Source organism: Mycena indigotica, assembly GCF_014461135.1.
Source record: "Mycena indigotica strain 171206Taipei chromosome Unknown Mind.scaff0011, whole genome shotgun sequence".
Taxonomy (NCBI): Eukaryota; Fungi; Basidiomycota; class Agaricomycetes; order Agaricales; family Mycenaceae; genus Mycena; species Mycena indigotica.
The window spans coordinates 439,571-462,880 of NW_023503010.1; the positions used below are offsets into that span (position 1 = coordinate 439,571).

General features: G+C 53.2%; 2 protein-coding genes across 2 annotated transcripts; both read left to right on the forward strand.

Annotated features, from left to right (window-relative positions):
* Positions 1-125: 125 nt before the first annotated feature.
* Positions 126-1,311, forward strand: MIND_01155700 (alcohol dehydrogenase; the record flags this gene model as incomplete). Its single annotated transcript, XM_037368084.1, has 7 exons — positions 126-147; positions 201-285; positions 336-421; positions 475-521; positions 580-725; positions 780-972; positions 1,024-1,311. 7 exons carry the CDS (start codon positions 126-128, stop codon positions 1,309-1,311), a joined length of 867 nt encoding a protein of 288 aa, XP_037215010.1.
* Positions 1,312-3,997: 2,686 nt separating this feature from the next.
* On the forward strand, positions 3,998-5,891 carry MIND_01155800 (uncharacterized protein; the record flags this gene model as incomplete). The annotated part of the gene is made up of 7 exons (XM_037368085.1): positions 3,998-4,145; positions 4,205-4,557; positions 4,610-4,699; positions 4,780-5,320; positions 5,368-5,565; positions 5,613-5,744; positions 5,794-5,891. 7 exons carry the CDS (start codon positions 3,998-4,000, stop codon positions 5,889-5,891), a joined length of 1,560 nt encoding a protein of 519 aa, XP_037215011.1.
* Between the last annotated feature and the right edge of the window lie 17,419 nt (positions 5,892-23,310).

Here is a 23,310-nt window from a genome sequence, read left to right on the forward strand (position 1 = left end):
GTTGCCAAGCCGTCGCCGAGTTGATCTCAGCTGATCAGCGGTACCAACGTACATCAGTTCTCTGCAAATTTCCTGATGGACTACTTCTTCACTGACGCTACTTCTTTGATGCTCAAAGTCCAGGAATGGTCTACCCCCGCATTCCGGGTCAGCTCCTTATGCTCACGACGCTACTCGCGCTCTTTACGCTGCATGAGCAGGACATGAAGTAGTTGGAACTGTGCATGGGATAGGACCACATGTCAGCGCTCGTTGGCGCCTTGGACAGAGGGTCGGTGTTGGCTGGTTGGTCAACAAAAAAGTACAGGTAATGACTACGTTAACTCTTCCGCCAGGCATGCAGGTCGTTGTGAAAACTCAGAGGCTTGCGACGCCTGCCGTCGCGGGGAATTCTTCGTATGTCCCAAAGCGACTGGAACGGGTGTGTGGTTTTCTTGTCTGCGATAGCCAAGAATCCTTCCCTTCAATTTGCAGGACTGACTGTCGATGGAGGACTCGCAGAATATATGCTTGCAGACCAGGTGTGTTATCAGCTCGACTGGTCGACGTCTCTTGCTGCGTTAACTAATGCTGTCTTAGACTGCTCTCGTCGCAATTCCAGAGGACATCCCATCCACCCAAGCTGCAGGCCTCCTTTGTGCAGGGCTTACCGTCTTCAACGCAATAAGACTGAGCAACATCCGTCCCGGTGATACAATCGCCGTTGCGGGAATTGGTGGATTGGGGTCAGTCTACATGTTAATGGCCAAACATGCGCTCATGCTGAAGTCATTTTTGAGGCATTTGGCTCTCCAGTTTGGGAAGAAATTTGGATACCGTGTCGTCGCTATATCGTCGTCGCCCCACAAAAGACAAGACTGCTTAGAGCAGTTCGGGGCGCACATCTTTATTGACTCCTCCGCCGAAAACGTTCCCGCCTTGCTGGCAGAGCTTCGTCCGACCCTTATTCTAGGTACAAGCGTCGACGCAAAGGTGAGCATGGTCGTCATCTGCTTTAAGGATCCCCGAAGAAATTGTTCTTAGAGCATCACGGAACTCACGCCCTCCTACCCCTCAAATGCACAGCTGGTCATCCTCTCCGAGCCGCCGACGAGAGATGGCACGCTGTCGATACCGTACCTTCCGTTGTTGTTCAATCGCAACTCGGTCGCGGGATTCACCGCGGGCACGGCGGTGGAGGCTGAACACGCTCTGCGTGTCGCGCAACTCGTTGGGATAACTGTGCAAGTCGAGGAATACCCTTTGGAAGCGGCGGAAGAAGCATTTGCCACAATAAAGAATGCAAGATATCGTCGAGTGGTTGTCATGTAATTCGAGGGATGAATCCGCTCCGGGGCGAGTATTGAGGGTGAGGACGTAAGAACAAAGTTCAAGGCTGGCAGTGTAGATTTGCGCTGGATTCGCTCAAAAAGAATCAGCAAGGCCAATGTTGACTTGACAGCCTGATGAATGGCTTGCCTTTCCCGACGATGCAAGCAATCGAGTGACAACCACCGGGCCCAGGTTGGGCCCAGGAATGTTCGACGGAAATCCCGATTCTCGATCCGATGTTCCGAAACATTTATCATTCCTGCCAAATTCCTTCCGGTCGCAATATTATTAGTGGATACTCACTATTACATAGACGGACCAAGCGACATTTTTTTTTCACGTGTCGTCAATAATTTCACTCCAGCCTCGGTTCTTAATTGTGGCGTTCCGCTTAAATAGCAAAATAATAGATTTTAAGGTGCCGACGGCGATCCTCGTCAAACATTTGAGATGCAACTGGGCTGGTTAGTCGAGGCCATGTACACAGTGCCCGAGTGGCGCTTTATTCAAGGCACCGACGGGTTTGATGGCCTTATTCAAGTTGTCCTGCAACAGTGTTGCATGAAAACATGAAAAAGTGGACACAAAGTGGACGTGATTTGGCATGTCCGATTCGTCCCAGTGGACGGAGCGGCCCAGCAGTGCGCTTGTTCACGGAGTCGTTGCAGTTGGAACTCGGTCGACGTCAGTGATTTGCGCGAATATCGGGCTCGCTGCCAGTGCTGCACTTGTGAAATCGGCATCGATGCCACGGGGCCCAGGCAGGGAAGACAGAGAGGAGAGTTTGGCTCGGCGTTTAACGTCCAAACTCCGCTTCCGAAGTCCGGTGGGAGGCCGACGTCTTGACCGAGGGTCCACTGGCAGGAGGCAGAAGAAACACAAGAGCAGTGGTTTCAAGTTGAATCTGTCTCCAAGTGCTTGCCTGTGGAAATTGCGTGGTGTACGATTTGAAGCTTGAGGAATGCATCCCGTCCGATGTGATCCACTAGGCTAGCATTCATCTGAGTGCTTTTCGCTTGGTTATTTCCGATTGTGATCGAGGAAGGTACTGAGCAACGACTGACAAACTGGGACCTGGGTCAATATGACGATAACCAATAGACAAATAAAGTCGATGCAGGTACGACGGCCCCTAGTAGAGGCACGATCGTACATGGAGATCGTGTGAATTTGGAGCGGCAGATAAGATACTCGCGATTGGCATATGGGCCGAATAACTGAGTTAGAGATCCTAGCCTTCTGTGTTTCGCAGCATGAATTGAATAAACTTAACATCGTCAGTTGAACGCCTGCACCGTCGCGCAGTTAGCCAACACCGTTACGGCAGGAGTACGGGTCGGAGTTGGCGATCCTGGATAGCACTGGCACGCCGGCCTGTCACCCCAGTAACCCAGTGCTTATCGTAAGTAGGTCCACTCGGCGGCAGCGTCGAAGCCACACTTGCCGTAACGCCGTTCATAGATGTTTACCGTAGACACTGAATTAAGAATACGAGAAAGGCTAACGAACGTGTTTTGCGCGTGGATTTTGAATCAAAGCTGCCACAGTCATCAGCACTGACAAGAACTCCGGTCAGATTTCAACCCCAGAATTGAGGAATCCATTGGACTCATAAGTACTTTGCGCTGACAGCGATGCGGACATTGGAAGAGAATAACAGAGCCCTTGTCCTTGAAATCGCAAGACCTTGATTTTCACGTTTTGTGCGCCACTCGCCGAATGTATGACAGATTGAAGGGGGCCGTCGTGAAGCTGCTGGATATTACGGTTTGCTTTAGGCTGACATCAACGGTGACAGTGGCGTAGCGCATAAGGAGACTTGTAAAAAAAAGAACGGGTCTAGTTGGGAATAAGGACCGTAAAACTTGAGGTCGCCTAGCAGCCATGCACGACAACACATTCATCTCAGTGGGGGTACGAAGGCATGAGGCATAGATGACCCAGAGAGTGCCCAGTGACTGGTTGCAGCGAACTTGAGGTAAAAGTGAAGAAGCCAGAGAGAGAGAAAAAACAGGTCTTGGATGAGAGTTTGGAAAGACAGCATCGTGCGGAGATTCAACATGCGCACGGTTCTCGCCATGAAATCCAGCAGAAACAACAGTTTCCAAAACGAGTTCAAGGACGACAAGAACGTTTTGCGCAAGAGGAGAATGATTCCGAGTCGGGACAACCCGGATGCAATTAGGATCATGATGATGAGAGCCTAGAACCATGGTCTGGACCATTGCTGGACCAGCCTATTTGCTGCCCATGCTCTTTGCTTCCGTTGAGGGCTTGAGGAGGAAAATACCCCCGACGGACTTGTGGGGAAGCGGGGCTGGAGGGTGGAAGCGGATTGGGCAATCTGCTCCAGGTACCACGGCCACTCTTTTCTAAGCATTCGTATTTGTGGCGCTAAGTTTGGTGACTGACTTGCCCTCGAATGCAACACTCACTTGTAGATTTTTTGGAGGTATATCATCGGCAATTTCTAGACCAGATGAAGGTCGACCTTCTTTTTCCGCCTGCTGAGCGCCTTCCATAAGTTTTCCATATCTGGAATCGAGAAATCTTGGCAAATCCAGAATCGGGAGATCTGAGCACAGCTGACACGCAAGACAACGACAGATGACGGTAACAAATGATCGCATGTCACCCGTCACACGCCGTAAGCACGGGCTTCGCAAGGTACCCTGTTTTTACGACGATGGGTCTTGTGCTGCTGGTCGGCCGTCGGTCGACGCGCAAGAAGGACTTCATCCTCTGCTCGTTCATCCTACGGCGACTACGAAGACGAGAAGGCACCAGACAAGCGGAGCGGCATTCTAGCTCTTGTTGCGAGCAAGACAATCACGGTGAGACCATTGCAAGAAATTTGCGACCCATTCTAAATTTCGATCACACCCGTCGTCAGTATTTGAAGAAAGGTCTTTAATTAACAGCACCGCACTAGCACAAACCCTCCCCCTTCAAAATGGCGACCATAGCCATGACTGTCGATTCCTCCCCACTCCATTACCTCCATCCCTCCCTCCCCTCCGCTGTCCACCAGCCAGACAGCGCCATGGACTCGCCTGTTTCCCCCACCTATACCGACTTCAGCGTAGAGAGCGGCCACAGCGACTTTACTGCCGATTTAGGCTCACCATTGCCCCTCCACGACGACGGTCATGGCTTTTTACACACACCAGCTCGGCCGCGGATGACTTCGTTTATCATCACCCGAAGCCATACCAGATGCTGTCCCCGCAGGGATACTATACCTTCGTGCGCTTGCTCGCCACTATTTTTGTATCTTGCAGCTGACGAGAATTACTAGAACAAGCCAGAGCTTACAAGCTCTGCTCGTGTCTTCAACAACGTCCAGCGTAGCTACAGCGCTAATGCTGGATACGGGTATCAGCAATCGGTGAGTGCCACTTCTTCACTCCTGCTTCCAATGCCCATCTTTCTGCTCCATACCAACGACATACTGATGACCCTCTTCAGTTTCATCATTATGAACCAACACCCTCACCGACTTCGCCTTGGGAGCAAGAGTATCACGCTCAAGCTCCCGCCATAACCTATTCCAGCTCGCTTCCCCACTACAACCAACATCACCACCTTCACCGCTCGACGTCGATGCAGCAAATGACGAGCAGCGGGTCCAGCTCTGCCATCGGTCGTACTCATTCGCAAAGCGTTTCCCACCAAGCTTACGGCCATCCTCTTGCCCAACAACCACACCATGTCGATCCTCGATATGTTCTTGGGTCCGGGTGCCAGGCGCAGCCTCCCAGCAGTCCCAGTATCAGTACGCGAAGCAGCGACAGTCCTTCGCGTTCTCCACTTGGCCTCGATGACTGCGATGCAAGCAGCATTGCTCGGAGTACTGGAAGGACAAGTACTGCTCCAACCTCGGTTGATGACGGCGCTTCGGCGGACGATAACGACAGCGAGTATGTTGACAACGGAAGCGATTCGGACGGGGACTTCTTACCTGCTGGGCATCGGAGACGAGGGCGGTATACGTCAACTGCGACCCCCGGTATGTGTATCGTTCTTGCGTGGGAAATTACTGATATCCAAATTCAGGTGTTCCAGACGATGCTTTGTATTCTTTCCCTCCTGATTATGACCCAGGCAGCGATTCGGCGCTCCTGCTCGGTCAACGGCGGCCCCGTGCTCGCCCAAGTGCCACTCTGCCACCACCTGTCCCGGTCCCGAATTTGACCAAGAAGAGCCGAGGCCGCCGAGTACCGACAGTGCATAGTTTGTATGGCAATGAATACGGTGCGTCTATCCATCTTCTTCAATGGGCTGGTCTGAGTTCTGCAAAGGTCGGAGAGGTTCGGCCAGCGTCAAGGCCGCGGCGCGCCTCTACACCTGCAAGGTGCCTGGGTGCGGCAAATGCTTTGCAAGAGGCGAGCATTTGAAGCGCCATATCCGCAGCATCCATACCTTTGAGAAACGTGTGTTGTGGTTCCTCGTTGCGTGGACTTATCTAACTCTTGTTGCCAGCGTACAAGTGCCCTTATCCCGGTTGTGGAAAGGATTTTTCGCGGAACGATAACCTCGGCCAGCACATGCGCGTGCACAAGGAATTCAGCGGGCGCTGACCGACTAAAAGCTCGAAGTATTGTTGTTTGTTGTACCAACACTCTGGATTGCTTGGAATCGGATTGGATTGTACATACTCATTCTGCTCACACCTACCTTATCATTTCCCTGTTTTTTTCTCATCTCACTTTGCAGGCATACCACAGTCAACGTCGCTATCGGTTTACATTATGACATCATAAATATAGCACTACATTTACAGTACTTATCTCCAATTTGTAACTCGTTTCTGTCAGGGACACTGTACTGAGTCAAGATATACGATGACATCCAAACCAATTCGTCGTCGTATGCAGTACTTATGGACTCGTAATTTCAAAGCAAATTTTAGAGGCTTGACGGTTGGCCAGGAAACATAGCTATGGTCCCCGACGCTGACAGGCTAGTCAATACATTCGGCCGCCAGTGTGCCGATGTGGCTTTGCAGGCTTGAGGCTTGGTGCGGGAGTTGTGGGGCCAGACGAAAAACCGATGATGGATAAGCGTTGGATAAGCGGCAATGGCCTGGATACCTGTAGAACTAAGACAAGAACTAAGAAAAGAGCAAGGTTAGGCGTGGGTGGAAGGCCCCGACTTGAATGCAAATACATGGACAGTGGTGATCTGCGGGTTCTGTATAATGATAAGAATTTGAGAAGCAATATGCCCGCCTTCGCAAAGATTACCTTCGTGCGGGAAAGCACCCCACTCGAAGGCTGTCATGCCTTTGTATGCCTTATCGCGGCGTATGGTGCTTCTAGTTTTGTTGTCGATGTTCGTACATACCACGTCTCTTTGCGCTTATTATCTTGTCGGCGCGTGAGATACGCAGCATAGCGGACCACCGCCATTTACGTCCTTCGGCACAACAAAGCACAACCCCAAAAGCCAACTAATCTGGCAAGGGCTTGGCAGTTTCGCTCAATCTCGCTTAAAATTTAGTCATCGGTTGGCAAATCAAATATGCAGTTGACGCGATGATCGGATCGCTGTTGTCGTTTCGAACAGCAGGCGTTATGCGCACAGTACGGTTTCGATGATGAAGGGAAGCATTCTAGATAGTGGACATGCAGGATGGGATTTCTGTGCAGAAACTCGTGACCTTTGCTATTCGTATCACGTGTAGCAGTAGATCTTTCCCTCGCGGTGACGGTGGCACTGTGTGAACATAGGACCCCCGACAACCCCCTTAGATGCCGAAGGCCCGACCGGGTAAAATTTGCGGAAATTTTTGCCAAGGCCGGAGGCAAACTGGGTAAAAATGGCCCAATTTTGGCCGGGGGCCTCAGGTGTAAGACTGGGTAAAAGTGACCGTCGTCTGGGGGGGCCAGAGGCCCAACCGGGTAACTTCTCCCCTCACTTGTTCTTGGTGTAACCGGCCGTACTCCGCGTAGTCTGTAGCCCCTATTAGGCTGCCGACGTCGTTCGATCCTGTCTTGAGCCAGTTTTCTCTCTCTGAAATGCGCTCCAGCCGATTTCTGACCTCGCGCCTTTTTTAGCACTACCCTGTAAGGCTGGAGGTCGAAACTGGGTAAAAATGGGCCCTTTCCGGAGGCCGGAGGCAAAAGTCGGGTAAAAACTGGCCAAAAACGCTCAAAAAAATTCGGGTAAAAACCCCCAAACCCGGCCTCCGGCCTCTAAGGGGGTTGTCGGGGGTCCTGTGAACATGCACACTTGTGAACATGCCATGTAACGCTGATCTACGCACACAGATACGGAAATGTAGATCATTCCACACATCCACATAACATATTAGTTGGGCAAGTGCCGGTGAACAAAATCAAGGAACACTAAAAGACAACAATAAGTATACTATATATGAGTGGTGGAAGCCGCAAGCGGCAGATGACGAACCTTCTAAGTTGTCAATTCAGTCCTACTGATTTGTCTTAAAGGCAAATTCTTTTAAACACCAATTATGAATAATAACAACAATAAATTTATTTATATTATTATATACATTTCTCACTTTCTATTATACTTGCTATCTGATGCTTGCCTGAACTTGAAGCCAAACAAATTTGATTCATGGGATCATCCAGATGATCTATTAATTAACTTAGGATGATGTTTTCAACTTAAACCAAACATAAACTTGAATCTGCATACTTGATCCAAGTTTGGGAATATTTTATGATATTTCATAGTAAACCTATTGAGTAATTTGAGAATTTTATCGAAAATTACAGTATATAAACTAAATTCCCTTAACAAAAATATAGGTTTGTGCAGGGATCTAATGTTATTATTCATGTATATTTAAGGTAGAAAAGACCTGTTTACAGGGCTTATGGCTTATGTCTGTGGCTAGGGGAAAAAATCAAACATATAGGAAGGAAGAAGGGGAGAGAAAAGAGGAAAGGATGGGAGATTAGTGTACATACCTACTGTAATCTCCACAAGAAAATGTGCTGTTTTGCGGCCGGAGTATCGTTGAGCCCAATAGCGGATGCCCAAATTGGGTAGCCTTTACACATCTCCGCATCAGGGCTGTTCCGTGGTGTATGCCCTTTCAGGGCACCGTCTCCATTTGGACATACACCCCAGCCAATTGTTTTCTAAATATTAGGCCTTGACTTGATGGCCCGTCACCAGTCGGCACCTTTTCCACAGCGGAAGCACATGTTCCTCCAGGACTATTCCCACATTGTGCTGCTGCTGCCACCACCATTGAACACAACGGACTTAAAGAAAGAGAAGAGTGCTTGATAAGTAGTGGCTCCTTGCTTGTACAGGTCTTCATATGTCCTAGATATTTTTATATCACGTACTGTACTTAATAACTTAATATACATCCAATATTCAAGTTTTTAAGCAGTTTTCTGTCTCTCAGATCTGAGTCTCTATACAGCAATGAAAACTGAAAAATATTGGTCCCAACATTAAGTCATTTATTTTATTTCTGCATGCCATTGGCGCACAGGTGCAGGTCAGGTCAGTGTGACACTGTACTAAGTACTTGCAAAATCAGCCTTCCAGTACTAAGTATTTGTTATTAAATTCAGTTTCTGAGCGCAATGAATACTGAGTATATGTACTTGAAGCACCAGATTGAACAAGCTACTCTGCTGACTAGCTTCTACTACTACTATGACCAACTCTAGCTTTCGTCACAGTCTCACAGCTCGGAAGACACGGGATGTCGTGTTTGACATCAGATCTTCCCACATCAGATGCGGGTACAATCCTATGCCCATATGTGGACATATGCCGCCACAGGCACTACCTATGAGCTGTTTACAGTAACTATCACACGGTAAATTCAAATCTTTCTTTTCTGTCAGGGGAACCTCCCTTTCGGCCCGGAGACGCGCCCGATTCCGGTCCGACTCCGGTTCCGACTCCGGTCCGGCCCTCCATCTCGCCCGCACAATCACCGATCCGTCAACGCCCTCCCCGACGGTCGCCCTGGGACCTCGCCTGCGACGCCGCCCAAGCCTTCTGTGCCCGACAGCGGCAGCTACGGACAAGCAGTATATAGTCAGCTACCTAGCAGGCGGACACTTAGAGTTTCTTCTCTTTGGATCCTCCCCTGCTAGGTCAGCTTCATTTGTATTCGCTTACCAATGTTCACACCTTTGGATCCTCCCCTGCTAGGACCTTGATCTCAGGCCTCCGGGGTTGCCCTTACAGCAGAAGAAACTCTCTACGGGATCAACCGGACAAGATTGCCAGGTTCGGCGCTGACTCAGGCTCGAGTACGAGTCCGTTCCGCCCTCGTCACCGCCCCTGCCACTTGTCCCCTCCTCCTCTACTCCTGTGGTCCCCGCACCCGTCATGCCGTCCGGAGTCACTCCTACCGCAGACGCCCGGCTGGACTCACTCGAGGCGAAAATCGATAGCCTAACTGAGGCCCTTGCTTTACTCACCAACCAGGCTTCCGCTGCCGCTGCCGCCGCTAATAATGCTGGCGGACCCCAAACACCATTGCCGGAGACGTCGATTCCGACTCCGACTCCGGTCCAGGGCGACTCGAAGCCCTTTTTGGCGACATCAACCTCGCCTCAAAATTGGTCTTGCGACCAAACCCCCCGTTCACCTTCAACGGCGACTGGAAACGCGGCCGCTCTCTACTCTGGTCCGCACCTACGCCCGCCTTGCCCCTGAGGCCTTCGTGGTCAACGGAGAGGCAAGCGAGGAAAAGGCTGTCCGCTATGCCATGTCGTTTATGGCAGAAGGACCCGCTCAGCAATGGGCGGAGCGCCACGGAAGCAAAGCCCCGTTTCCGTTTCCGTCCTGGGGCTCGTTCGTTCCGAGTTTCGACTCCGGTTCGTCGAGGAGAATGAGCAAGATCACGCTCTCTCCAAGCTGGAGACTTCCGCCTATCACATGGGTACAAAGGATGTCTACCAGTACACCGACGACTTCGAGGACCTGATGGACCTCGCCGGATTCAAGACGCGCTGGTCAAGGTGACCAAGTTCCGCCCACGGACTTGACCCCCTGATCAATAATGGAATCACGTCCTCGAACGACCCCCGGACCTCCGGGATTACCTTAGCTGGCGCACCCGGGCCTTCCGTCAATACGAGGCCCTGGTCCGGGCCAAGCTGATCAAGTCAGCCGCCCCCAAGACGCCTGGCGGTTTGATTCGGACTCCGTTTCCGGTCAACCGCATCCCGGCTCCGGCCCCTTTCCGCCCGGTGGCTCCGGTCGTGCCACCCGCGGCCCGCGCCCCTGCTCCGGCGCCTCCAGCTCCCGTCCCTATGGAGTTGGATCGCACCAGGGCTCGGGGTGCCCCTCGTCGCGCCTGCTTCAGGTGCGGCGACCCAAACCATCTCGCCGGGATTGCCCCCTCCCCGCCGATGTCCGCTCGATGGACATCCTCGACGAGGTGATCCAACAACTCGGTGACGAGATGTTAGCGGAGTTGATCGCCCGCTACACGGACACAGCTGCCCTGCCGGAGACGGCAGCGGAGTCGATGGCCGGAGAGGATTTTGTCCCCCGCGACGAGTGACTGGTGTGCCCTCGTTCGCGTCTATAAATCGTTTTGCCTCCTTGTATGATGAATGCAGTTCCTTGCCCTACAATGAGCCCGAAACGAAAGACACACCCTCTCCTGCCCCTGCCTTGACTCCGTCTCCGACTCTGCCCGCGACTCCGGTCATCGTCCTTCGCCGCCTCACTGCCTGGGAAAAGAAACTGCCCAAGCAGTACACTGTTGCCGCCGCCCCTGGGGCGAACTCCCTCCACCTCCCGTTAGAGCTCGAGTCCACCACCAGGCGCTGAAGCTCTCACTCTCTGGGCTTGTCGACTGTGGTGCCACCTCCGACTTCATTGACACGAACTATGTTGCTCGGAATGGCATTCCGGTCCGCACCCTCGATCAGCCGATTCCGGTTTTCAATGTCGATGGCACCCCCAATGACGCTGGCTCCATCAAACAGATCGCGGACTTGGTCCTGCGCTACAAGGGCCATGCCGAACGAGTTCAGCTGGCCGTCACCCATCTTGGCAAGCAAGACCTCATCCTGGGGTATTCCTGGTTGCGGAAACATAACCCAGAGATCAATTGGGAAACCAAGGAGGTCAAGATGACACGATGCCCCCGCAATTGCTCGACCTGCCGTGAGGAAGAGCGGGTCGAACGGACCGAGTTGCGGCGACTCCGGTCGCTTCAGAAGCGTCTCCGCTCCGGCCCGTTCCCCTCGGTCTGCGCCATGGACCTTTCTGGGTCTGATGACGGAGACGATTCCGTCTCTGGTGACGACTCCGACCTGCCTGATCTGATGCCGGACTCCGACTCCGACGATGACGATGGTCAGCTTGAAGATGGTGACCGCATCTTCTACACCTCGTTCCGCCCCTCGGAGGAGATACGCACTGGCAGTACTGTCTCGCAACGCCTGGCCGAAGCCTTCGCCAGGAACTCCGCCCCTCCGCCCTCCGAGATCCCGGACTGGGCTAAGGAGTTCCAGGACGTCTTCAACAAGGAGTCCTTCGACACGCTACCGGAGCGGAGAGCCTGGGACCACGCCATTGAACTCGTCCCCGATGCTAAGCCCACCAACTGCAAGGTGTACCCCATCAGGAAGGGCTTTCGACGGGCCGGATTCGCCCCTCCAAGTCTCCGATGGCGTCTCCGGTCTTCTTCGTCAAGAAGAAGGACGGCGGACTCCGCTTCGTCCAGGACTACCGTGCTCTCAACGCGATGACTGTCAAAAACCGGTACCCCCTTCCGCTGATCAACGACCTCATCAACCGGCTCAAAGGCGCTTGTTACTTCACCAAACTCAACGTCTGTTGGGGCTTCAACAACGTCCGGATCAAGGAAGGTGACGAGTGGAAAGCGGCTTTCCGGACTAATGACATTTTTCAGGACCTCATCCTCTCTGGAGACGTCATGATCTACCTTGACGACATCCTGATCGCCCATTCCGACCTCCGGAAACACCGGCAGATTGTCCAGGAGGTCTTACGGCGACTCTGGGAGCACAAGTTGTACCTTCGAGCGGAGAAGTGCGACTTTGAAAAATCGTCAATCGAGTACCTCGGAGTCATCATCTCCCACAACCACGTCGAAATGGACCCCGTCAAGGTCGCAGGCGTCTCCGCTTGGCCGACTCCGTAAAACAAGAAGGACATTCAGCAGTTCCTTGGGTTTGCTAACTTCTACCGCAGGTTCATTCGGGACTTCTCGACCCTTGCGCGCCCTCTTTTTCGTGCTCACCAAGAAGGACCAGCAATGGACTTTGGGGCGACGCGGAGGCCTCCGCGTTCCAAGCGATCAAGGACGCGGTCACCTCGGAACCGGTCCTGGCGATTCCGGACGACACATGGCCTTTCCGACTCGAGGCGGACAGCTCTGATTATGCGACGGGGGCGGTTCTTTCACAATCCGCCCCGGACGGGAAGTGGCACCCTGTAGCATTCTATTCCAAAAGCTTAAATGATGTCCAGCGCAACTACGAAATCCACGACAAGGAGATGCTCGCGATCATCCGCGCACTCGAGGAGTATAGACACTTCCTCGAGGGTGCCGCGCACCCTGTCGAGATTTGGACTGACCATAAGAATTTGGAGTACTTCAGGAAGACGCAGCACCTCAACCGGAGACAGGCCCGGTGGTCTCTGTACCTCTCCCGGTTCGACTTCACGCTGCACCACAAGCCTGGCCGCGATATGGGTCGGCCTGATGCCCTCTCCCGGAGACCCGACCACGGAGTCGATTCCGACAACTCCGATGTCGTCCTTCTGCGGCCTTAACTCTTCCACGTCCGCGCACTCGAGGGCGTTTCCGTTTCGGTCCCGGCTCTGAACTCCTCCGTGACATCCGTGATGCCCTCTCCGGTGAGCCTGACCTGGAGGAGCCCGTCGCACTAGCGGCCCGGCAACTTCTTAAGGTTCAAGGTCAAGCTCGAGGCCCCCGCTCCTCACGTTCTGACGAATGGGCCGTCTCCGGTGGTCTTCTCCATTTCCGAGGAAAGATCGTCGTACCAAAGGACAAGGACCTCCGGAGACGCATCATCGATCTCTGCCATGACACCCGAGTCGCCGGACACGCAGGTCGTTTCAAGACCCTGGAGTTGGTCTCCCGGAACTACTGGTGGCCTCAGATGTCTCGCCATATCGGCCGGTATGTTGCGACCTGTGACTTGTGCTGTCGCACCAAGGCACTCCGGAGACTGCCCCACGGAGAACTGCACCCCACGGAAACGCCCCGGAACGCTGGCATACCGTCTCCGTCGACTTCATCGTAGAGCTTCCCGAAGCCCATGGGTACGACGCGATCATGGTCGTCGTTGACACCCCTCGGAAAGCGCGCCCACTTCTCGGAGTGTCATACGACGGTCGATGCAGTAGGGGCAGCCCGCCTCTACTACCGGAATGTCTGGCGGCACCATGGGACTCCGGAGAAGTACGTCTCCGACCGCGGCTCGCAGTTCATCGCGGACTTCACCCGAGAACTTTGGCGTCTAATCGGCATCAAGCCCGCCACGTCCACCGCGTACCACCCGCAGACAGACGGTCAGACAGAGCGCGTCAACCAGGAGCTGGAGCAGTACTTGCGGATCTTCACCAACTACCAGCAGGACGACTGGGATGAGCTGATTCCGGCCGCGGAGTTCGCCTACAACAACCACGTTCACTCCTCCACGCAGCAGGTCCCCTTCATGACGGACACGGGACGGCTCCCGCACATGGGCTTCGAACCCGGAGTCCGTTCCGCCATGGAGTCAGTGAACGAGTTCCGCGACCGGATCGCCACTGGTGTTGCTGAAGCCAAGGCCGCGCTCACTAAGGCCAAAGAGGAGTACAAGCGCTACTACGACCGGAGACGGACTCCGTCTCCGGAGTTTAAGGTTGGCGACCGTGTTTGGCTGGATGCCTCTGACATCAGGACGACTCGCCCCTCGGAAAAGTTCTCCCATCGCCGCCTTGGACCGTTCAAGATAGTCGGAGATCAGCAAAGGTGCCTACAAGCTCGACCTCCCTCCGCGCTACTCGAAGCTCCACCCGGTCTTCCCCGTCGTCAAGCTCGAGCTCGCTCAGGACGACCCCCTTCGACGGACGCCCCGGCTACGACCAGCCCCCTCCGGACCTCGAGGACGGAGTCCCGGAGTGGGAAGTAGAGGAAATCCTGGACGCAAGGGTGAGGTATAAACGGCTGAACTACTTCGTCAGATGGAAAGGCTACGACGCATCGCACGACCAATGGGTCCGCTTCGACCGCGTCTTCGCCCGGAGAAAATTGCGGAGTTCTATCGTAAGTACCCTGGCAAGCCACGACACATCGCCTCCGCGACCTTCGACTCGATTCCGTTCCGGTCTATGCGTCGGGACGCCGCATTCAAAGGGGGGGGGTGATGTCAGGGGAACCTCCCTTTCGGCCCCTCGGAGACGCCTCCGATTCCGGTCCGACTCCGGTTCCGACTCCGGTGATCGCATCACCGCCTCCGTCAGGCGCATCGCCGCCCCCGCCTGGCGATCCCCCTGGGACCTGGCCTGCGACATGGCGCAGGCATACTGCACGGAGCAACGATCAACCTTGGCGCGTCAAGAGCGCAGTATATAGTTCCGCTACCTAGCAGGCGGACCCTTAGAGTTTCTTCTCTTTGGATCCTCCCCTGTTAGGTCAGCCTCACTTGTATTTGCTTACTTCTATTCACTCTTTGGATCCTCCCCTGCTTTTCATCACAATGAAAGAGCAATTAAAAGACTGCCATTTTGTCCAACTTTCTGTCTACAACAAATTGTGATCTTTGTGTTTTTGCAAAAAGGCCAATTGAAAATCAGGGCTTTTGATGTGCCTTTTTGTGTTGCACAAAGAACAACTTTCATTGACACACAAAGACGTTCAGAAAGATCGTCTTTCTGTGCCTCTTTTGGACTATCACAAAGAACATCTTTGTGATTGCCCAAAAGGGGAAAGGAAAGGGTATCTTTCTGTACACCTTTCAGCTTGACTAAAACATTAGCTTTCTGTCAGGACTCATAGGCATGAAGAAATATAATATTTCTGTGCTACCCTAGGGTATACCTTGCCTTGGGGTATACCCTAGGGTACACCTTGCAGCTCAGGTAGGGTTACCTTGGATGATATTGTGACAGAATGCTTATGTGATTGCCTACAATGCCCACCAATCATGTCATGAGCCTCTGACAGCAAACAATCCGTACCGCCCACCTCTCAACGTCCGTTCACCTTGTTGTCGGCTGACCTGCGCTAACGAACATCCAGACTTCAACTCCGACAGAATAGCGACCAAGAACTCTGCAGACCTAGATGCATACGTCAGGCTGCTGCTTCATCAAGCTCACAGGTTGTTTGCCGCCGCTGCTTCACCGATCTCTCTGGGTGTTTACCACCAGGCGACAGGAATTTCATGCAAAAGTTAAAACATCCCCTCCCCGGAACCCTCTTCCATGCCGAAATCAGCAAAGACCATGATGGGGGAGTGTCATTGCACCAGCTGGGCAAACCTCAATTCCTACCTCGTTATCATGTCTTCAAGGCTCCACTCTTCGAATGTCTTGATGTCAACAGGTCCGGTGGGTAGACTCAAAACATCGCCAACTCTGTGTATATCATCTAGAGATTTACCATGGTGATTTAGAGTAATTTTGTCCCAATGAACCGTGATCTTGCAATCGACTCATGGGATACATTCTCTGCCAATCAAAGTATCTATGATAGCTTTTTCCAATCAGCGGGATCTTTGCCCCCACCTTGCCTTCAAGCGCACGCAAGACGCATGTGAGGCGGGTGTTGATTAGCCGTAGTGGTGGGGCAAGACCGGAACGGAAGGAGAAGTGATTAGCACGGATCGTCGCCGAGGATTGTCCGAGTACGTGTCGGTCCCACTGGCGACGCGACGTCGAGCTCAAATTTGGGGCTGGCAGCAATCTGAGGCAATGGATAGGTAGATATATGCAGCCCGCTATATGCTGCTCAGCCTTCACAGCAAAATGAAAACAGAGCATATCAGCCAGCCTTTCTGTATATTGGCATACTCGAGTTTTAGCACTGGTTCTTGAGTCCTACAAGCAGCCATTGAGCCCGCATAGTAGGAAAGTGTGGTTTGAGGTTTGAATGGCAAGTCAAAATGTGAAGAACGGAAGGCCCAAAAAATTGGCTGTGACCAGTTGCTTACATGATTGGCTACAACGCCTCCAATTATGTAATCCACCCGATACTTGAAATTCTTGGACAGATAGCCGGCCGTCAAATTCACAGCCCTCACACCTGTGAACGCGGTCATAAGTATCAGGCGCTGAGCCTGTGAGCCTGCCAAGAGCTTGCGCGAGGTTACCCGCTTGGGTAAGATTTGATGGGTAACCGGCACCCGCTAGCCCGGGTGGGAAAAATGCAAGCAGAAGCCCACCACAGGGGCTGAGAACAATTGCATCAAAGCGCAGACAAAAAAGGCGTTGAATGATCAGCGCCTAGGCAACACACTGGCCTGGCAACAAAATCAAGACATTCATAAGGGTATAGCGGGCTGCATATACCCCCCCTCTCCCTGCGCGCAGATCCCATGCAGCTCCAAAATCAGGCCCAAGGTCGCGTCGACAGTGGGTCCGACACGTTCTCGGACAATCCTCGGCGACGATCGTCGATGATCGGCGATCTTATCTGAGCACATGCGATTCCATCTTCTTCTTCCCCCACCACCTCCGTCAGGCGTCCTACGCTGTGGAGGCCCCTTCCCGGTCTTGCCACCGCTGTGCAGCGTCGTACACTGCGCAGCACTGCTCATCCTCAAGCCTCAATGCTTGTCGCTCGTCTCCAGCCTGAATAGCAAGTTTCGGCGATAAAACAAGCACAAGCCGACCACTTCTTGATTGTAAGTGCTCATGTTATCAGTAGAGCAAGGGTAACGATGGCTGACCCGACTTCAAGCATTTCAGTGGCAAGCAGGCCGTGAACTGCAAGTTTAAAATTTCCCGAAATTAATATGCCTGTTATCTGTTTCGTACGCCTACGGGCTGTAGGTTTGTACCTCTCTTCATTTCACTTGAATCAGTGCTAAAAATCTACAGAACAACGCGTAGATACGACTTGACAGAAAAATAGATGCTAAAATGGTGAATATATGGTAATTAAATCACAATTGCGGCACAGGCCAATGCCACTGCTCGGCATGCTGGTATTGTAGGTGGCAAGCGGCGCGGGTTCACCATCGGCCAGTCGTCGGTCATGTGCCGTCACCCTGCGGATGATCGGCGCCGACCGGCGATCACTGTCGTTAGGGTGACGGCTGACCCTTGCTGCCAGCCAAACACCCCTACCCACCCAACCTTTGCTTGCGCGGCCCGTTTGCCCGACCCACGCGCTCCACGCCCGCCGTGCCGTCTCTCGCGCCCGCCGCGCCTCTCTCGTGAACGCCCGTGCCGTCTACCACCCTATCTGGCCCATCCAGCGCCCATCCAGCGGCCTCTTGCCCATCTCTGGCCCCTCCAGCGCCCTCTTGCCCTCTCACACCCATATCTGGCCCATCTACCCACTCTCCCGCCGTTTCCCGCCCAGATCTGCCCAGATCTGGCCCATCCAGCGCCATCCACCCCATATCCACCAATCCAGCACCTCCCCCACCGTTTCACGCCCATATCTGGCCCCATCCACCGCTGTCCCGCCGTTTCTCGCGCGCTAATCCAGCCCCTCCCGCCCAAATCGGCCCATCCAGCGCCCTCCCCGCCCATCCAGCGCCCTCCCGCCCAGTCTCACGGCCTCTCGCCCTCTCGTGCTCTCTCACGCCTGCCTGCGCTCTCTCGCGCCCAGTCTCGCGCGTGCCCGCTGACTTTTGCTGACTTCTCGCGCCTTTCGCGCTTGCCACACCGTTTTCGTGCCTGCTCGCGCCTGCCCTCGCGGTTTTTGCGCCTGCCCGCTCCCCTGCCGCCTGCCAGCCCTTCTCCAGTCCGCCTGCGCCCGACCGCGCCCTCTGTCGCGCTCGCCTGCCTGACGCTTGGTCCCGCCACCCTCCCCTGCTTGCCCGCTCTCGCCCTCGATGTCTCTCTCCCTCTTTCCCCATGACGTGCGTCGTACGCGCACCATGGATGCTCGCACCCGCGCGTTAACCCTCGCTCTCAGATTCCCATCCCCTCAACAATTCCGTCTCGCCATTCAAGCGCGAGCGCTACTGATCTCCAACCATCACCACTCTCCGCCCAAAGACGGTCCTGGTGTAATCTACGCCTTGGACCTCAAATTGCGAAATGGGCAGCGCGTTTTCAAGATCGGATACACGTCTTTACCCAAGAATCGCCTCCAACAGCTCAACAAGTGCACCACTCACTACTGGGCTGCAATGTGGCATGTCCAGGATCGCAAGCGAATGGGTAGCACTTCTTTTTGTGCCCGTGTTGTCGTACTAATGTGGCGCAGAAAAGGTCTGCCACGAATGGTTCAGGCCTGCCTGGCTCGGGAGGGTGCCCTGTTCCATATGTGGTCACAACCACATTGAACTCCATGATCCGCTTCTCTGTGGTGGGCACAGCGGAATCGTCCGAGGTATTGAACAACTGATCCTTTTTATCAAGTCTGAGGCTGAAGTGCTCTGTATAATGTAGTTTAGAGTAGTTTGATACACTGTTCATGTATATATTGTTCACAATAAGCAATCACTTTGACAGTTTGACTTGAATTTTGGACACAGCGCGGCTTCAAGGATTTTGTTTCAAAGCGGAGCTCTCATGATGACATGATTGGTGGGCATTGTAGGCAATCACATAAGCATTCTGTCACAATATCATCCAAGGTAACCCTACCTGAGCTGCAAGGTGTACCCTAGGGTATACCCCAAGGTATACCCTAGGGTAGCACAGAAATATTATATTTCTTCATGCCTATGAGTCCTGACAGAAAGCTAATGTTTTAGTCAAGCTGAAAGGTGTACAGAAAGATACCCTTTCCTTTCCCCTTTTGGGCAATCACAAAGATGTTCTTTGTGATAGTCCAAAAGAGGCACAGAAAGACAATCTTTCTGAACGTCTTTGTGTGTCAATGAAAGTTGTTCTTTGTGCAACACAAAAAGGCACATCAAAAGCCCTGATTTTCAATTGGCCTTTTTGCAAAAACACAAAGATCACAATTTGTTGTAGACAGAAAGTTGGACAAAATGGCAGTCTTTTAATTGCTCTTTCATTGTGATGAAAAGAGAGTCTTTCTCTGTACTATATGTGACTATAAAATATATGGCATTTTGTAAGGGCAACCCTGGAGACTCTGACGAAAGCCTAGCACAGGAGGATCCAAAGCGTGAATAAAAGCTACGGAAATACACGGAGGGACCAACCTAGCAGGGGAGGATCCAAAGAGAAGAAACTCTAAGGGTCTGCCTGCTAGGGCGCCAACTATATACTGGTCGTCCGTAACTGCCGACGTAGAGCGCAGAAGGCCTGAGCGGCATCGCAGGCTCTGTCCCAAGGTGATTGTTGGGAGGGTTTTGACGGATCGGTGATTGTGTGGGCGAAGGAGGCCGAGGACGAGGGTCGGGGTGGGTCGGAGCGTCTGAGGGGGCGCCGGTCAGATGCGCCTTGGATGCGCTCGGATGGTGCGAAGGAGACTGAAGCAGGGGTTCCCCTGACATCACCCCCCTTTGAATGCGGCGTCTCGACGCATAACACGGAAGGGCAGCAAGTCGAAAGTTGCTGAGACGATGTGTCGCGGTTTACCTGGGTATCTCCGATAGAAGTCTGTGACTTTGTCTGGAGTGAAGACGTGGTTGAACTGAACCTGTGAGTCGTGTGAGGCATTGTAGCCTTTCTACCTGATGCAGTAGTTAAGTTGCTTATACCTTATCCTGGCATCTAAGATTTCCTCAACTTCCCATTCGGGGACTCCGTCCTCTAGTTCGGGGCGGTTCGCCGTAGCCAGGCTGTCTGTCAAAGGGGTCGTCCTTAGCAGGCTCGAGCTTAACAACGGGGAAGACTGGATGGAGCTTGGAGTAGCATGGGGGGAGGTCTAGCTTGTAGGCACCCTTGCTAACCTCTGCGAGTACCTTGAACGGCCCAAGGTGCTTATGCGAGAACTTCTCGGAGGGCCGAGTCGTTCTAATGTCAGAGGCGTCGAGCCAAACCTTGTCACCGACTTGGATACTCGGAGCGTCCGAACGCTTTCGATCGTAGTACCGTTTATACTTGTCCTTGGCTTTAACGAGTACGGCCTTTGCTTCGCCGACACCGTTCGCTATCCAATCACGAAACTCGTTTACTGACTCCAGCTCAGAGCAGGCGCCTGGTTCAAAACCCATTTGGGGGAGCCAACCAGTGTCCGTCATGAAGGGTACCTGTTGAGTGGAGGAGCGAACATGATTGTTATAGGTGAACTCAGCGGCAGGGATAAGCTCGTCCCAGTCGTCCTGTTGGTAGTTCATAAAGATCCAAATATACTGCTCTAGCTCCTGGTTAACGGGTTCGGTTTGTTCGTCGGTCAGCAGGTGGTAATCCGTAGACGTGGCAGGCTTGCCACCGATTAAGCGCCAGAGTTCGCGCGTAAAGTCAGCAATGAACTGCGAACCACGATCCAAGATGTACTTCTCAGAGGGTCCGTGATACCCTCCCGAAGTTCCGATAGTACAACCGGGCAGCTCCAACTGCGTCTACTGTGGTATGGCACTTGGTGAAGTGAGTGCATTTGCCGAGAGCGTCGACAACTACCATGACCGCGGGTCGGGCTGACCGGATAGCGCTTCTTTGATGTTGCGGACAAGTTCGGATCCAGGCCCAGAGACAGTGACAGCCTCAGCCGCGCGAACGTGGAAAAGCTCGGGGCGCAAGAGGGTGACGTCTGAGTTGTTTTCAGAGATGCCATGGTCAGGCCGACGGGAGAGGGCATCAGGCGGCCCATCTGGCGACCGAGGACGTGGTGTAACGTGAAGTCGAACCGAGAGAGGTACAGCGACCATCGGGCTTGCCGGCGGTTGAGGTGCTGTGCCTTTCGGAAGCACTCCAAGTTCTTATGGTCAGTCCAAATCTCAACAGGGTGCTGGCGCCCTCAAGGAAATGCGGATACTCCTTGCGGGCACGGATTATCGCGAGCATCTCCTTGTCGTGAATCTCGTAGTTGCGCTGGACATCATGTAAGCTCTTGGAATAGAATGCTACAGGGTGCCACTTTCCGTCTGGGGCGGATTGTTGTGAAAGAACCGCCCCAGTTGCATAATCCGAGCTGTCTGCTTCAAGTCGGAAAGGCCGAGAGTCATCCGGGATCGCTAAGACGGGTTCTGAGACAACCGGGTCCTTGATGGCTTGAAAGGCGGTGGCTTCGGCGTCTCCCCAGGTCCACTTCTGGTCCTTCTTGGTAAGCGCAAAGAGAGGCTGCGCGAGGGCCGAGAAATCCCAAATGAACCTGTGGTAGAAGTTAGTAAAGCCCAGAAACTGCTGGACGTCCTTTTTGTTTTCAGGCGGGGGCCAAGCAGAGACTCCGGCGACCTTAACAGGGTCTATTTCAACGTAGTTATGTGAGATAATGACCCCCCAAGTACTCGATTGACGATTTCTCAAAGTCGCACTTCTCCTTGCGAAGGTACAACTTGCGCATTCGGAGTCGCCGAAGGACTTCACGAACGATCTCCTGGAGGTCCGAATGTGCGATAAGGATATCATCAAGGTAGATCATAACGTCTCCTGAGAGGATGAGATCCGGGAAAATGTCATTCATCATTGTTTGGAACGTCGCGGGGGGGGTTTGTCAGGCCGAAATACATCAACAAAGGTTTGAACAACCCTCAGTTAGTCCGAAAGGCCGCCTTCCACTCGTCTCCTTCCTTAATCCTGACGTTATTAAAGCCCCAGCGAACGTCGAGTTTGGTGAAGTAACGGGCACCCTTAAGTCTGTTGATAAGGTCATTAATCAACGGAAGGGGGTACCGGTTCGTAATCGTCATTGCGTTGAGGGCGCGGTAGTCCTGGACAAACCGAAGTCCTCCGTCCTTCTTCTTAACGAAGAAGACAAGGGAAGCCATCAGAGATTTCGAAGGGCAAATGTGGCCTGTAGCAAGCCCTTCCTCGATGAACGCGTCGAGTTCGCGTTGCTCGAGGGGAGAGATCGGATACACCTTACAGTTGGCAGGCTTTGCGTCGGGAACGAGTTCAATAGCGTGGTCCCAAGCCCTTCGTTCAGGTAGCGTGTTGAAGGACTCCTTGTCAAAGACGTCCTGAAACTCCTTGGCCCAATCTGGGATCTCCGAAGGTGGAGGGGCCAAGTTACGGGCGAAGGCCTTTGCAAGGCATTGAGACACTGTGCTCCCAGCGTGAATCTCTTCTACTGGGCGGAAAGAGGTGTAGAAGATGCGGTCGCCATCTTCAAGACTCATGATATATACCAGCGGGTCCTCCAGCAAACAACTGTAATGGAATCTACCAACAATCTCAGCTCCAGCCCACAAACACAGCAGCCAAGGTGTGAATCGCTTCCCACTAGCACCCGCACTTCACAGATGATCTTGATGCAATCACCGCAGCAAGCTATGGGGCACTTTCCATTCGACAAAGGGAACAATAGTCGAGATGGCCCGTCGACCGGTTCCTTCGTTGCCGACATGCTGACTGGAGATTTCAGGTCGGGCATATGTTTGGTGCTACCTCGTGGCAGAAATCGGGCCGCGACTCTGAACATATGCGCGGCGAGGCAGAGATCCAAGCAGCAGAGGCGCAGGCCTATGTGGAAGGAACACTTGACAGGGCGCAGGGGGAAGATCGACTCCGTCGTGGGTGCGGTAATGGGCGATAAGGAGAGACAATTGTTAGGTAGGACTCCGTTTGCCCTTGAATGTCACGATTGATGGTGGTAAATTTCTACAGGAAATGAGAGGCACGACGCCGGGAAAGCGGCACAGGAGGCCAATAAGCCTGTGGTCTGACAGTACGGGATGTAGTTTTTCTATGGCAGAGATACATGAGTAATGTTTTGATACAGCATGGATGGATATCGATTCAACACGTCGTTAATTTCATGGATATATGCCGGTGTAATCGCTGAGATGACCATCAAGT